At 42.1% G+C, this 14006-nt stretch overlaps 1 protein-coding gene and 1 non-coding gene across 2 annotated transcripts in view; one reads left to right on the top strand and one right to left on the bottom strand.

Moving 5' to 3' along the window:
* Positions 1 to 14006, bottom strand: part of LOC138582452 (uncharacterized) — a 1938885-nt gene that overhangs the window by 1852101 nt on the left and 72778 nt on the right. The window contains exon 2 of the mRNA XM_069653763.1: positions 13057 to 13284. Within this exon, the coding sequence (XP_069509864.1) occupies positions 13057 to 13215 (159 nt within the window). The 5' untranslated portion in view covers positions 13216 to 13284. The remainder of the gene's footprint in view (positions 1 to 13056; positions 13285 to 14006) is intronic.
* On the top strand, positions 9091 to 9197 carry LOC138461480 (U6 spliceosomal RNA). The gene has a single exon (XR_011264100.1). It is a non-coding gene; the product is annotated as a U6 spliceosomal RNA (small nuclear RNA).

Genomic DNA, 14006 nt, shown 5'->3' with positions numbered 1-14006 from the left:
GCACCTCTTTGAGTGACTTCCTCCATTTTTCCTGCTTCCCCATTGTCCTGTCTTTGATGATTGTTCTTTTGTGTGAATGTCACGGCGCCCCGATGCCTGCAGGCTTTTGGCGCCTTACAAAGAAATACAATAAGCATGTGAATCTATGAACGATCCAATGATGGAGAAAAAGGACGATATACAGTTGCAAAATGCACTGTGTTATCATGTGTGAATTCAGCAGTAGCCAAGACATCACACTAATTATCTTGGGCCACAGAAGAAAAGCACTGAAGGTACAATTTAAGGGAATGGTTCAACCAATCAGTTTGCCCATTTGATTGAGGATGAAAACCTGAAGACATAGCCCTTCTGATCTCAAGCTTCCCGTCCAAAACCATGAAATAAAATGAGTGCCTCGGTCAGAAATAATTTTAGTGGAAGGTCCATGAAGGCAAAATATATTAGTAAGAAACACTATAGCCATTTCCTGTGCAATGAGCAAGCCCCATAAAGGTGGAACATGAGTCATGTAGGTAAAATGGTCCGTAGTTACCATGATAACAGTACATCACTTAGAAGGGGGAAGCACAATGATGAAATTCGTAGAAATTACTTTCCAAGGATCTCCAGTAAAGTGCAGTGGTAACACCTTGCCAGCAGGGGCAAGCATAGAAGGTTTAGATGGAACACAGACGGGACATGAAGACACATAATGAACCACATCCAAAGACATTGAAGGCCACCAAATAAAGCAAGCAGGCTTCCTTTTGGGGGCAATCACTCCCATGTGACCAGTCAGACTGTTGTCATGACACATCCTAAGATCCATACGTTGAAGTGGAAAGTTTGGTACATACATTCTGTCTTGGTGAAAAGGCAATCTTGATCTTCTTACATCTCTAAGGGAGGATGGTCATGAAATTCACACTGAAGCGTTGCGGTAGCTGTGGCTTGCTAAACATGAGTTTAAAAAGGTACTACAGATCCAAGAAACCATTTAGCTGGTAACATTTTTCACAGAGAGATTGAAGATCTGCCTCGGGAAAACAATGGGAAAGAGCATAAGCGACCCTGTTTAAAGTCCCGGGAATGTAGGTTAAAAATAAATGGGCCCAGCACGTCTGACGACTGTTCCTACACTCTGTCTGTTGCAAGACATGTAGGTTTTCGATGATTGCCACTCCTGAAGGGCACAATTTAAAGCCAATAGCTTGCTCTCCAAAACAGAATAGTTAACTTCAATAGAGGCCAATTTATGGGACAGACAGGCCACAGGATATTCAATCCCATCATCACCTTTTTTCACAATGGCCCCAATGGCAAGATTAAAAGCATCAGTTTCCAAAATGTACGCTTGACTTGAGTCTGGATGGTGCCGAATCGGCGCTGAGGCGAACATTCTTTGTAGTAAAGTAAAGGCCTGGTCAGCGTGGGTAGTGCAGGAAAAGCCCTTTTTTCCACGTGGCAGATTGGAAATAGGAGCTGCTATTTTAGCAAACTGATGAATTAATTTCCTACAGAAATGGGCCAACCCTAAAAAACTCTGAATCTCCTTGATGGAACAAGGAATTGAAAAATCTAGAATTGCAGTTATTTTTTTAGGATCCATATCAAAACTTTTTTTAAACCACAACTCAGTTTGTCAATTGACGGCTGATCAAATTTGCATTTCTCAGGTTTAGCATGCAATTGATGAAAAGGTAACCATCACAAGACTTCTTTAAAGTGTCCAGTATGACTCTGGATAGATGAAGAAAATAGCAAGATGTCATCGAGGTAAGCGATTAAAGAGTGGCTGAGTAAATCCGAAAAGCCATGCGCAATTAACTTTGGAATATTGCAGAGGTATTTATAAGTCCAAAAGGCATCACCCGGTACTCGAAATGTCTGAAAGGAGTTCTGAATGCAGATTTCCAATCATCTCCAGTTTTAATCCTAATCAAATAATACGCCCCAACTGATCTAATTTAGTGATGATAACTGCTCCTCTGACTGCCTGCACGATTTCAAAGGGACGGGATGCTTATCTTTGAAGGTCAAATTGTTCAGCCCCCGGTCTTAATTCCATGGTGTTTTTTTGGGGATGTAAAATAATTAATAATTAAATAGATGCTTGGTGGGGTGACAAACCTTTGTTAGTTGTGGGCGCTGGTTGGGTTTGCTAGCCCAATTAGAGACATTTGTGTAGTCTAGTAAGAGTCCAGTCCTTTGGTCATGTATTTAGGTGATTTTGTGCGTTTATTGTTAACAAAACAACAGATTGATACGCATTTTGGTGCCAACAAGAAATATATATATTCTGGTGAGACAAGTAGCTCAAAGTTGGTGAAAGGGGGAGCCAACCCGTGTTTCAACCGAAGTCTTTATCAAGGCTGTGATTAGGTGAAGGAAATCGTGTGGTGTGTGACAGTGGGTACATATATATATTTCTTGTTGGCACCAAAATGCGTATCAATCTGTTGTTTTGTTAACAATAAACACGCAAAATCACCTAAATACATGACCAAAGGTCTGGACTCTTCCTAGACTACACAAATGTCTCTAATTGGGCTAGCAAACCCAGCCAGCGCCCATAACTAACAAAGGTTTGTCACCCCACCAAGCATCAATTCAACCAGGAACCTAGGAGTTGGTCCCCCAGACAAACCACGTGCTAGGCGGCAGGCCTAACCACTACCACCAACAGGAGGTGCGCAGAGGACCAAGTGTCCCGACACCCAAGACTCCACATCCCTTTGAAACTCTAATAATTAAATAGGCTTGCAGATATTCCCAGAGGGCACCCTTTTCTGTTTCAGATAAAATGAACATGCTACCAAAAGGCACCACAGTGTTTCGTACAAGCTCGAATTCGTACAAGTCCAATCAAGAGCTCTATGTGGTGCAAGAGCCTTAACTTCCACAACCAGGAACACATCTGAATACTCATCATACTTCTCTGGCAAATATGCAATGGCTATGATAAGTAACGCCTCCAAAGGATGTTCCTGCAAAGATTGTAGAGTATCACGACCATACTCTGGGAGACAATGCTGGACACAAAATTCTGAACTCCAGAATATTAATATTGTGCAGAAGGACCAATTAATGTATGGGTTATGTTGATGTAGCCAGGATAACCTCAAAATTACAGGTCGGCCTTGATCAGATTGCTTTTGGTGTGATTATCAACTTACATACGAAGGAAAACTTGTGGCACTTTTTGCGGTTTGTGATGGATATCATGTTCTAAAGCCTACATCCCATCCATTGACAGGCCTGCTGCTCCTGAATCCACTAAAGCGTGTGTAGAAACTAACAGTTTACTGTTGTCAGTAAGCGTGACACTGATCACAAAAAGTTCTATCTGCAAAACGTCCAGACTGTTCGAGGAAGTTTGATTTAAGCACAGGGGATAACATCTGTTCTCCCATTCCTCTGCCCCCACTAGGTTCGGGAGGTCTAGTTTCCCGCCTTCCTCTTAGGAGCGAGCGGGCAGTAACTAACTAGGTGACCCTTATTTCCACATTACATACATAATCCTAGCACTCTGCACCGTGACCTTTCTCCAGCAGACAGTGGACCCTGTACCACACCAAGTTGCATAGGTTCAAGATCATTAATTGAAGAGGTAGAAGAAAGGCCAGACAGGCATAGACAAATTGTTTCCAGGGCACATTTTTCTTCCTTGTGTCCAAACGCCAACTGCAAACCTATGATCACATGGTCTGCAAATGAGGCTGGTCGGGGCACCCTAGTGAGTTCATACTTAATTCTTCCTGCAGACCTCTGCGGAATAGCACAAACCGGGTTTGCTCTGGCCACCTTTTTTCATCTGCCAATTGTTTAAAGTTTGTCACATACATGCATATATCCATATTGCCTTGTTGCAGGCCAAGCCAGGCATCCTGGGCAGAATACGTTAATTCAGGTTGATCAAACAGTCCTTTCAGGGCAGTGACAAATGCATCATATTGATCTAACAAAGGGCTAGTGGCTGTAACAAAAGAAGTAGCCGAGGCTATGTCTATCATGTAGCCCAACTTGGCACAATCTGTGGCGAATTGATGTGCTTTAAATGTAAATTGAAAAGTACAAGCACTTAGAAAATTAATTTAGCTGTGTCGGGCGTCCATCAAACTTCAGACTTGATAGCCCAGGAATGGGAGGATCCAACAAATAATTATCTCTCACTGCCACAACTTTTCTTGAGGAAGTCTTTTATTGTCGCAGGGATTGTACTTCTTCAGTAACGGTTTGGACCACCCCAAGAAGTTGTTGCACTTGGTCCCATAGAGGATGTTTGATAGACCAGGAGACTTTGGTGTCTTAACCTAACAGGTGCATGTCTTACCTGGGTGGTCTCCCCTCTCCTGAAGCCACTGTTCCAGTAGATAGCAACACCTTCTGAAAAGGGACCCCGGGAGGTGAAGCCAAGATATATAGGAAAAAATAAACAAAAGGAAGAAAAAACCTCTGTGCAGATGTAAACATGACTCAATGGAAGATCCATTCATAGTAGATCTCATGCAGGAATGAGAAGGTGGTCTGTAGACAGATAAACCCTCAGGAGCGTTGCTGATTACCAGTAGTACACAAAGCATCCAGGAGGCAACGAAGTCACAGCAAGGAGAAACAAAAGAGCAGACAAGGCAAGGAGCGAGGAGGACAAGCAGAAGGGGAAGGTAGGAAAAACAGAACACACAAACAGAATCAGGTACACTAGCCAGAGTGGTGAGATGCAAGGAATCCAGATGCAGCCCCGCTTATAAAGAAATCAGATCAGGCGTCGCGCATCTAGTGACCCCGACCCAGAAGTCTGCAATATTGGAAGGTCACCTCGAACCATGCCAGTCGCCAACTAGGAATGGGAATGCTCTGCCGAACAGAATAGGCTAAGTGGGCCTTCCAATGCGTCTTTTTCTTTACAGGAGGGGGCACAGACACAGTTTCCACTTCAGGTAAGAGATACATGCACTCAGCTACTTGGATGGCAATTTTTACCTAGTGGTTCGGGGCTGGTGCACCCTCCTTCAAGTTGTTAAATGCGTCCTTTTATTATTCTTCCAGTAGATGTTGTAATAAAGGAGCCGTCCTGCTCCTCCTCTCCTTATCGAACTGTGATAGGATGCCCAAGGAGTCTGCCACTTTGCACTTCATCTCGAAGGCATATGGAGCACTGAGCCAATGGGTTGTCTGACCTCTGAATAGCAACTACAGAAATTACAGATCTTGTGTCCAATTTCCCACTAGATACTTCAGTGCATCATCTGGAGATTTTAATTTCTTTTAAACACTGCATGTGAAAGGGAGTACAAAGTGTTTTCATTGAAAGTAATCCTTCTTCCATATGTGGTGTAATGGTTTATTGAGAAACCACCCTCAACACGTGGATTTCCTTCCCTCCCCACTCAAGGTGTTACGCAACAAACTGTTTAACAGATTCTTTTATTCAGCCCTACTTCAGACACATATCATGCCCCTTGCACCCCTGCCCATGAGCTACCAATGAGCCAAGAACCAGGCCGTTGTACAGGAAATATATTTGTATTTATTTAAATTAAAAGTAATCGAAATCGCACAACTAAACACGCCACCTTCTTTGTGGCTCACCCTTAACTTCTTGTTACACAAATCAATTATATAAATTAGTTAAGAAAAACACACATCACAATTCTTTAATTTCTACATATTTCACTTCAAGAAATAATTAAACTGATCAATATCCCAAACAATTATAAATGTAGTGCTGTGCAATGTTAGTGTGCAAGAAGTTGGGGTAAACTGAACAAAAAGGATTAACCAATTAAATTATAGGCTATAGTTTTTCAGCGTACACTGGGAAGTGAACTTTGTTAATTTAGATTTTTTACAGAAATCACACTGTAGTGTTCCACCAAAAGGGAATTAATTAAATTAATCTTTTGAGTTAAATAGGCTAAGGATCTACACAGTTTGCCACCTCCGCCCCTCACTCTAAAGGGAAAGGATTTTAAGCCAACAGATTCCCCCACCTTTTGGTTACAAAGGACTCAAGTCTACTTACAATGAAAACCTCTGTTTAAATGTCAGGACAGTCAGCAACCTCTCAGGGCCCTCTGGAAAGATAGGGCAGGGGTCTGGTCACTCCACTCTTAAGGATGGCTTCCTGCTCCCCACCATTGGACCCAGTCAGCTGTAGGCCTTCCAAGCAATAACTCCACCCAGATGCGCTCTCAGCAATCTCCTCTGGTGTTCCCTTGCAGCTGTCAGATGGTAAGTTGCAGCACTCTTTTGATGGTACATTTGAGGGTACATTTCAGGAGCTCTGTCCCTTCCTCCTAGTACAGTGCCCCTTATATAGCAGCGATGACACCACCAATTTTACAATCTTGGAGGAGTACCCTGCAAGAGGTCAGACAAATAGGATTGGACAGTTACCCATCCCTCTCCTGCCCACTCCAGCCCCTCTCTATGGATTGGTTTAAGAATCTGGAGCAGACATTTGGCAGCTGAATTTACATGTCCCATTTGTTCTCATGTCAATCTTTTGGCAAAAACTAGTTATGTGGCAAAACTTCATAATTTTACTAATAACTGCCATAAAATATATATTTTCCTTCTCAGTTAATCATGGGCAATTAAATAAGACAACAGCCAGGCCCGCACAATTTTGCACTGCCAAGTGGCAATTTTCTGCCATTTCCGTAAAAAGCATAACAGTTATGAATATGTAATTTATTACCCATATTCCTAATTGTATCCTCCACCCGTTCACCAATTCTCACATTTGGAATATTTTCAGATCAACCCGAAACCTAGTTTAACTGGTCATTACAGTTCCCCAACTCTCAACTGCATGAATTTTATATCTCCAAAATCGCCTGGAAATTATCTATAAAATAGTACATAAATGAAGAAAGTCTTCTTTATGGTTGCTGGCAAAAAGGCCTAAATGATAATAGTGCTTTAAAACTAGTAGTAAATCTTCAGGTGGGACAAATGGCAATTCTCCTGCCTTCAGGCCATATGGTCTCACTGGGTCAGCCTGTAACCAGAATTGTATTATTCTCTTTGTGTTTGCAGCTTGCTCTTTGAAGTTGGCTGCCTGTTTGAAGTTGTAGCCCCCAGGCTTCACACTTTTTAGTCATGCTCCAGCCAAGGGGAACGTGCCCTGCAGTAATTGCCTTCAGGGCCAGCAAGTCTGGGGAACACTGGGTTTTCCACAACTTTAGCAGGACACTTTATTGCAGTTTGGAATTAGCTGGGGGATGTTAAATACAGACCCGTAGTGGGGGATTTCTTTGTAGTGTCCCACAGCCAGCAAAAGGGTTTGCCTCTGGCTTAGAGACACTTTTTCATGAAAACAACGTGGCTCTTCCTTTCAAATGTCTTCTGGTATTTTTGCATGTGAAACATAATATACATTGGGTTCTACCTTTACTCAAGAAACCTACCATAGATCCTAGTTTTCGCACTAACTTCCGTCCCATCACCACCGTACCGTCCTACTTAAAATAATCGATCACGCAGCCTATCTACAAATCCAAAAACATCTAGAAGATAATAAACTTTTGGGCCTAAGACAATCAGGCTTTAGGCCTGGTCATGGCACCGAGACTGCCTTACTGGACATGAAAACTCAAATGGACCAATACAAGGATAAAGGAGAATTGTGCATCCTCCTTCTCCTAGATCTCTCTGCAGCTTTCGATTTAGTCAACCACGATATTCTTTGCCAACACCTAGAGAACGCTTCCCAATTTTCAACCAGCTCAATCAAATTGATCAAATCATTCCTTACTAACTGGACCATGAGGGTTTTCTCAGACAAATCGGCTGCCCCTCCTGTTCCCGTAACGTGCAGTGTAGCGGTGTAACGCAAGGCTCTTGCGTATCACCGACACTTTATAACGCCTTCACTAAGCTTCTGTTCGATAACTTAGACAACATGGGTATCACCTATACAAATTACACGGACGATATGCAAATATTAATATCTATTAATGGATGCAATGACACTGACTCAAAGAACCTTAATAAGATCTATCTAGCTATCCAAGCATGGATGGCCTGCAATGAATTATGTCTCAATGATGAAAAGAGCGAGTTAACTATCATCGGCGATAAAACCAAACTCTGTAACCTCCCTCAGACCTATAAATCCTTCAACATCGATGGCAACACCATCACAGTCGCCAAAGAAATCAAAACTCTGGGAGTGTATATCGACTTTTCGCTGACCTTAAACAGGCAGGTTAATGTGCTTGTCTCATCAGCTGCTTACGCCACTAAACTGATAAGAGCTAGCAGACCATTCCTTTCCGCTGACAACTCTATCACACTTGCCAGAGCTTTAATATTATCCAGGATAGACTACTGCAACTCACTATTTGCAGGTATGAGCACACAAAATATCAGAAAACTCCAGGTCATTCAGAATAACGCCATCCAAGCTGCCTTAAACATCCTGAAACATGACAACATCTCCACCATTAGGAGAAAAATCCACTGGCTCCCCATCCAGGACAGAATTAACTTAGAAATACTGACACTTACTCACAAATGCATCTCCAACAAAGCACCCCCCTTCCTCAGCAACCTCATCTGCAAAGTTCAATCCAACAGGCCAACCAGATCACAATACACCAATCTTCTCATCACACCTAAATTTAATAGACTGAAAGCAGGTGGTTCCAGTTTCCCTTTCATAGGTCCCAAATTGTGGAATGCCCTCCCGACTCACCTCAGAAATTACACTTCTTTCTGGTCCTTTAGAAAAAACTTAAAAACACTACTTTTTAGAACAGAGTAGCTTATTACTAACTGACCCTGCTACTATCCTGCACCGAAATTGTATATAACTGTTCCATAATAATATGCTCTTCTCTGTAATATGTCCTTTGTTATTTGTACCTTTGTAACTATGAAGCCTCATAACCAAGATTTAACCACCTTTTTAAGTATGTAACTGCGTCTATATTTGCCTTTGGGCTTTGAGCGCAATACAAGTGAACAAATAAATAAATACATAACTTTTTGTAAAACATGCACCATGTCTTTTCTGTGACATTTTTCTGTTAGCAGTGGTACATTTTCACATTTAAGCTGCAAAGCCGTTTTTGTCACAGTGTTGAAAAATCCTGCATTGTGCTCGCTTCGGCAGCACATATACTAAAATTGGAACGATACAGAGAAGATTAGCACGGTCCCTGCGCAAGGATGACACGCAAATTCATGAAGCGTTCCAGAAAAAAATAAAAAAGAAAGTAAAATCCTACATTTTATGTGAAAGGGACTTCAGTTTGGGGCCTTTGAATGCACCCCATATTGATTCAATAAGGGTATTGAAGTGACAGTGTCTTACGATAAAGGAATAAAAAGTCAAATGCATTACCTTAGCATGTCATTGCCAAAAATAATGTAGCCGTATAGACCGAGGGAGAGGTCATTGCTGCAGGATAATGAACAGCCACTAAGCTATGCCCGAGGAGAAGTCGAGGGCCATAAATTGGGGAAGGGTCATTATCCCATGCAATAATTACCCCTCCTGAGGGCTATAAGGCTATTAGGACACAGTGGTAATAGCAAACATGTTTTGGAGTTTTCGTGGTGAAGTAAACATTCTGATTGGCAGTGCTGGATTAAACCCTGTGGGGGCCCCTAGGCAGCCAAATGTCGCCCCCCCTCGCAAATTATCTCCTAATATGTTCTGAATTGTCTGCACTGCTTTAATTTTGATCCGTTGTTGCGGGGACCCTAGAAGGAGTGGGGCCCATAGGCCGGTGCCTACTTGGCCTAATGGATAATCTGGCCCTGCTGATTGGCTGAGGGGAGTTCCTTATGGAGCGTGAACCTTTTTTACTATTTCATAAGTTCTGCCCACACACAAAAGAGCTGAATCTAAGCTGAAAACCGTAGACTCATGAAAAGAAGAAAGCAAAGTGTTCCATCAAACAGAATATTATTGTATCTTTCGCACATGCTCATATTTTCCTCTGACCATATATATTGATCAGTTCTCATGATGTAGTTAAACAAATGCAACATGAACACCTTAGGGCAGCAGCAAAGTACAGCAATTCAGGGGTTCAACATAGGACCAGTACAGATACTTTGTGCAGCGCGTGAGTAGACAGGTCAGCATTGATCCTCTGCCGGTGCAAAATCCATCAGCTGCTTGACCCCGCACCCTCTCATTCCACAGTTATGGGAGCCCCGTGTAAAAGGAATAGTTGAATCCCTGGAGACTGCATCCATTAGAATGAATTCCCGTACATGACAACGTGCAGTGGATGTTTTGTTGTCGAGACATCAAAGAAAATCAGTGTTATTCATAAGCCTGGAGGGTCACTTGCGTGGGCTCAAGTACCTGAACAACGTACCTGCTTTTGGAGTTTCTGGTTCTACGCGATAACTGCAATGTGCAATACACATATTGAAGTGCAAAACATTGCACTTAATTTTGTTTTTGCTTACTTTTTTTGCGCAGGTGAGATGTGGAATTTTCACTATAACCCAATTTTCTTTTTCATTGGGGAACCCCCTGACTCTTGTTACTCCCTCCGAGTCACTTTTGTTTTATTCAATGATTCTTTTTACTGATTTAATGTCACAGCGTTTGCCTCATATAAAAAGACATCAAGCCCCAAACCTGTAAGCTGGGCTCGAGTACATTAACTACAAGATGATTAATAGACATAGACCACATTTTCTAAGGTGGTAGGAAAATAGATTAATGGCTCCTTTATTTTCTGCCATATTGTTTAACGCAAACTAAAAAGTACCTTAAACTATATTGATAGTGAAATGGGCATAACCAGGGACATCATGAGGTAGAAACTATAACAAAAGAGTGATGTCATTGCCATCTAACAACCTTTGTGTGATAATTTACAAAATCTCCCACACAGACAGACGCTTTAGTGAGTACACACTTGATACACAGAGCTATTATGGTAGTCTCGAAATATGAGAAAAATACAAATTAATGTGTTCACACTGGCACAAAATGTATAATGGAAGATTAAGACTGACTGCTGTGACCTTTCGAACAATAAACTATGCGCAGCAGGCATGGATATGATATGATATGTTATTTATAGTGCGCTTAATACCCAGAGGTTTCTAAGTGCAGACCCGGGGATCAAACGTGTGTTGCTCCGTGTCATCTTGCTTCCAAGGCGAGCACGTTGCTGCTGAACTATCCTCCCGAGACTACAGATGGATAGTCAAAACAAGTCTACTCAGCAAATAGGGTTAGACTGTTTAGCGAAGAAAATCAAAATATAGGATATATACTGAGCATAAGGTGAAATATAAATGCAATGCAGACTACACGATCTGAAAATGGAACATGTAATGGTGAGTGTATAGTCATATTCTCAAAACAGAAATCTTCCAATACCTGAGCTCAACACTTATAACATGTAATGGACATCTCTCCCAAGCACTTGCCAGCAAATCTGCTAGGACGGGGGTTAATTAAAATGGCAACGCTAACGGGTCGTCACATGTAGTGGTTTTTGGTTGATACAGTCAAATATGTTTATGTCATTATGGTATGAAGCCACGAAGAACACGCCAAGGTTTATGAAGATGGGAGATTTCTCCTGGGGTGATTATTTCCCACGCCGTGATTAGGGTACGTGTAAGGGGACGATGAGGACAGAGAGCGGTACAATGCAGAATAGGATGCAATCCAAAATTACTACTTAAATTAAATACATATGTACATTATTTGTGATACAAATATCGGTAAGGTGCATATACTGTTATTACAAGGAATAACATGCAAGAGTCAAGCAAAAGCATGACGTAAATGCTAAATCCCTGCCATGTAGTCTCTATTTGCATTTTTACCAAGTGCGTTTCAAACTATTTGAAATCTATGCCGATTCAGAGGCGATACGATATCCATCCATCCGTCTCCAATTGAAGGCATTTTTAGCTGTAATGCCATTTTGAAAAAAGGTTTGATTAAACTTTTACTCTTGTGATTCATAGGATTATTAAGTTACTCCTTGTTCTTAAACTATCACTCAGTTACGTTGCACAGCCAAAGCTTCCACCCTTCTCAGTCCCATAAAGAATTGTGGGAAAGCTCCTAGAAGCAGCTAAATGTCTCTGGCAGCATTAAAGCATAGCAAAAAAAGACAATTGTTGGATCCTTTATCCCATTCTGGATTTTACCCTGCGGTTGTGCTTCGATTCATGTATATGATGTTATATAAGAGGGTTTTGCTAAGGTGTGGCTCCTGCCATTGGACGGCCTCTTGGTGCAAGTATAAAGGTGGAGTTGTAGCAGATGTTACTTCTAGATCGGCTGTATGAGACAGGCCACAATACTTCAGTATTTGCGCTTTGTGTGTGTTGTGCGTTAGAGTTGTTGCTAGATGCCGGTGTTCAGATTACTTTAGGGTTAAGGTGACCAGGCAGGAGTCTGTGATAAATGCCAGGCGATGTAGTGAGTGTTTGATTTGTGTATGCATGTTGCTCGAGGACAGGTCAGTCACAGATTAAAGTTGCATACCTCGGATACCCCAGCTGAGAAAAAACCTGTTGATACCCGATTTCTGGTGTGAGAACATGATCAAAGTGGTTTCCTCTTTGTACTGCACATTACCGCAGAAGGCCCAATTCTCGTTTTGACCTTCCATTATAACAACGTGAGTGCCCTGTAAGTTTTAGTATAACACCTGAAAGATTGCGTAATCTTCGACTAAGCGATGCGTTGCATGTGCTAGCATTTTTGGATTGAAAATAAACTATGCTATACAAAGTGAGTACCTGATCATCTCTGTGAATCGTTTGTATTTTGTGAGTGCTCAAAATTAGCAATGTTCAATGTGTAAGTCGTTTTTCAATGTCCAATGTGCTTATGGGAAATGTGTCCCTGACGTGAAGTCAACACTGTGTGATGCTGTAAATGTTTAACAAGAAAAACTATTTGTAGTTTAAATACATTTTTTTCCCAGCCGTGCAATTAATCACTGAACTCTTGAATAGGTGACAGCACTATTTAAAGAGAGAATCCCATAAAATGTCAGACATGTTGCAGTGTTTTCCCAAGTACGTCAACAGACAGAAATATAATAGAAAAATGTCTTCTCTTACCCCAGGGACGATGCTGTCTGAGTTTTTCTGTTTAAGGAGCCTCTGGAACTCCAAGCAGACTGGCACAGCTGAGAAACACTTTGGCCTTCCGGCCTTCACGTTCCCAGAGCTGCTGAAGCATTGAACGGGAAGACTGAATGCCACTTTATCCAACGCCATCTTCTCGCTAAGTGTCTGCTGGCAGGACTTGCTCTCCCCAATGGCAGCCGTATGTGTGTTTACGCCAAACTGAGTAAATAAAGGGAAGTCTGGGGTCAGCACAAACATGATTAATACGGACTACTTTCTCTGACCAAAAAGTGGTAGGAGTGTTCAAGTTTCAAAAATAGTAATTGGCATACTGATTACATCAAAGGGAATGACATCGCAATAACATGACATGACATTTTGATATGAGAAGGCAATCCGGATCATGCCAGTCCCAGCAGGACAATTTCTACCATTGTTTTCATGAATATAATAACGCAGAGGCTCGTCCCTGCACCTTTTCTACGTGAATGGCTAAGCCCCCTCACTATAGTGAGTGGGGGTTTAGATTCTATTAAAGATACAGAGGCGAATATTATTTATTTACAGCAAGGGGAATATGGTCATATGCAAATCAGGCTTGGTCCCACCCCAAAAGGGGCAGTCCAGCCCGAACTGCTAGGTAACCCCCCTTCTGCACGAGACCACAAGCATCCCCAAACATGTTTCGGCCTTGTTGGGCCTCATCAGTGAGGAGTAGCTTAAGTCTCTAGGCCCAGCAGGCACGGGACCCACGTCTGGTCTTTCCCCCTTCTGTAATGGCTTGGCAGGTGAAGAACGATGGTCTGGAGGGTTGCCCAGAGCAATGCCAGAGGTTAAGATTCATTCCAAACCTTCCAGCCATCACCTGTTTGTTTTTGCATTGTATAAGAAATACATAATCTAAAGACATAACCTCACAGAAGAGGCCACCAGGTATCCTA

This window comes from Ambystoma mexicanum, chromosome 1p (assembly GCF_040938575.1).
Source record: "Ambystoma mexicanum isolate Mex_15411 chromosome 1p, UKY_AmexF1_1, whole genome shotgun sequence".
In the NCBI taxonomy this organism is placed as follows: Eukaryota; Metazoa; Chordata; class Amphibia; order Caudata; family Ambystomatidae; genus Ambystoma; species Ambystoma mexicanum.
This window is presented reverse-complemented; position numbering and strand designations above follow the sequence as displayed.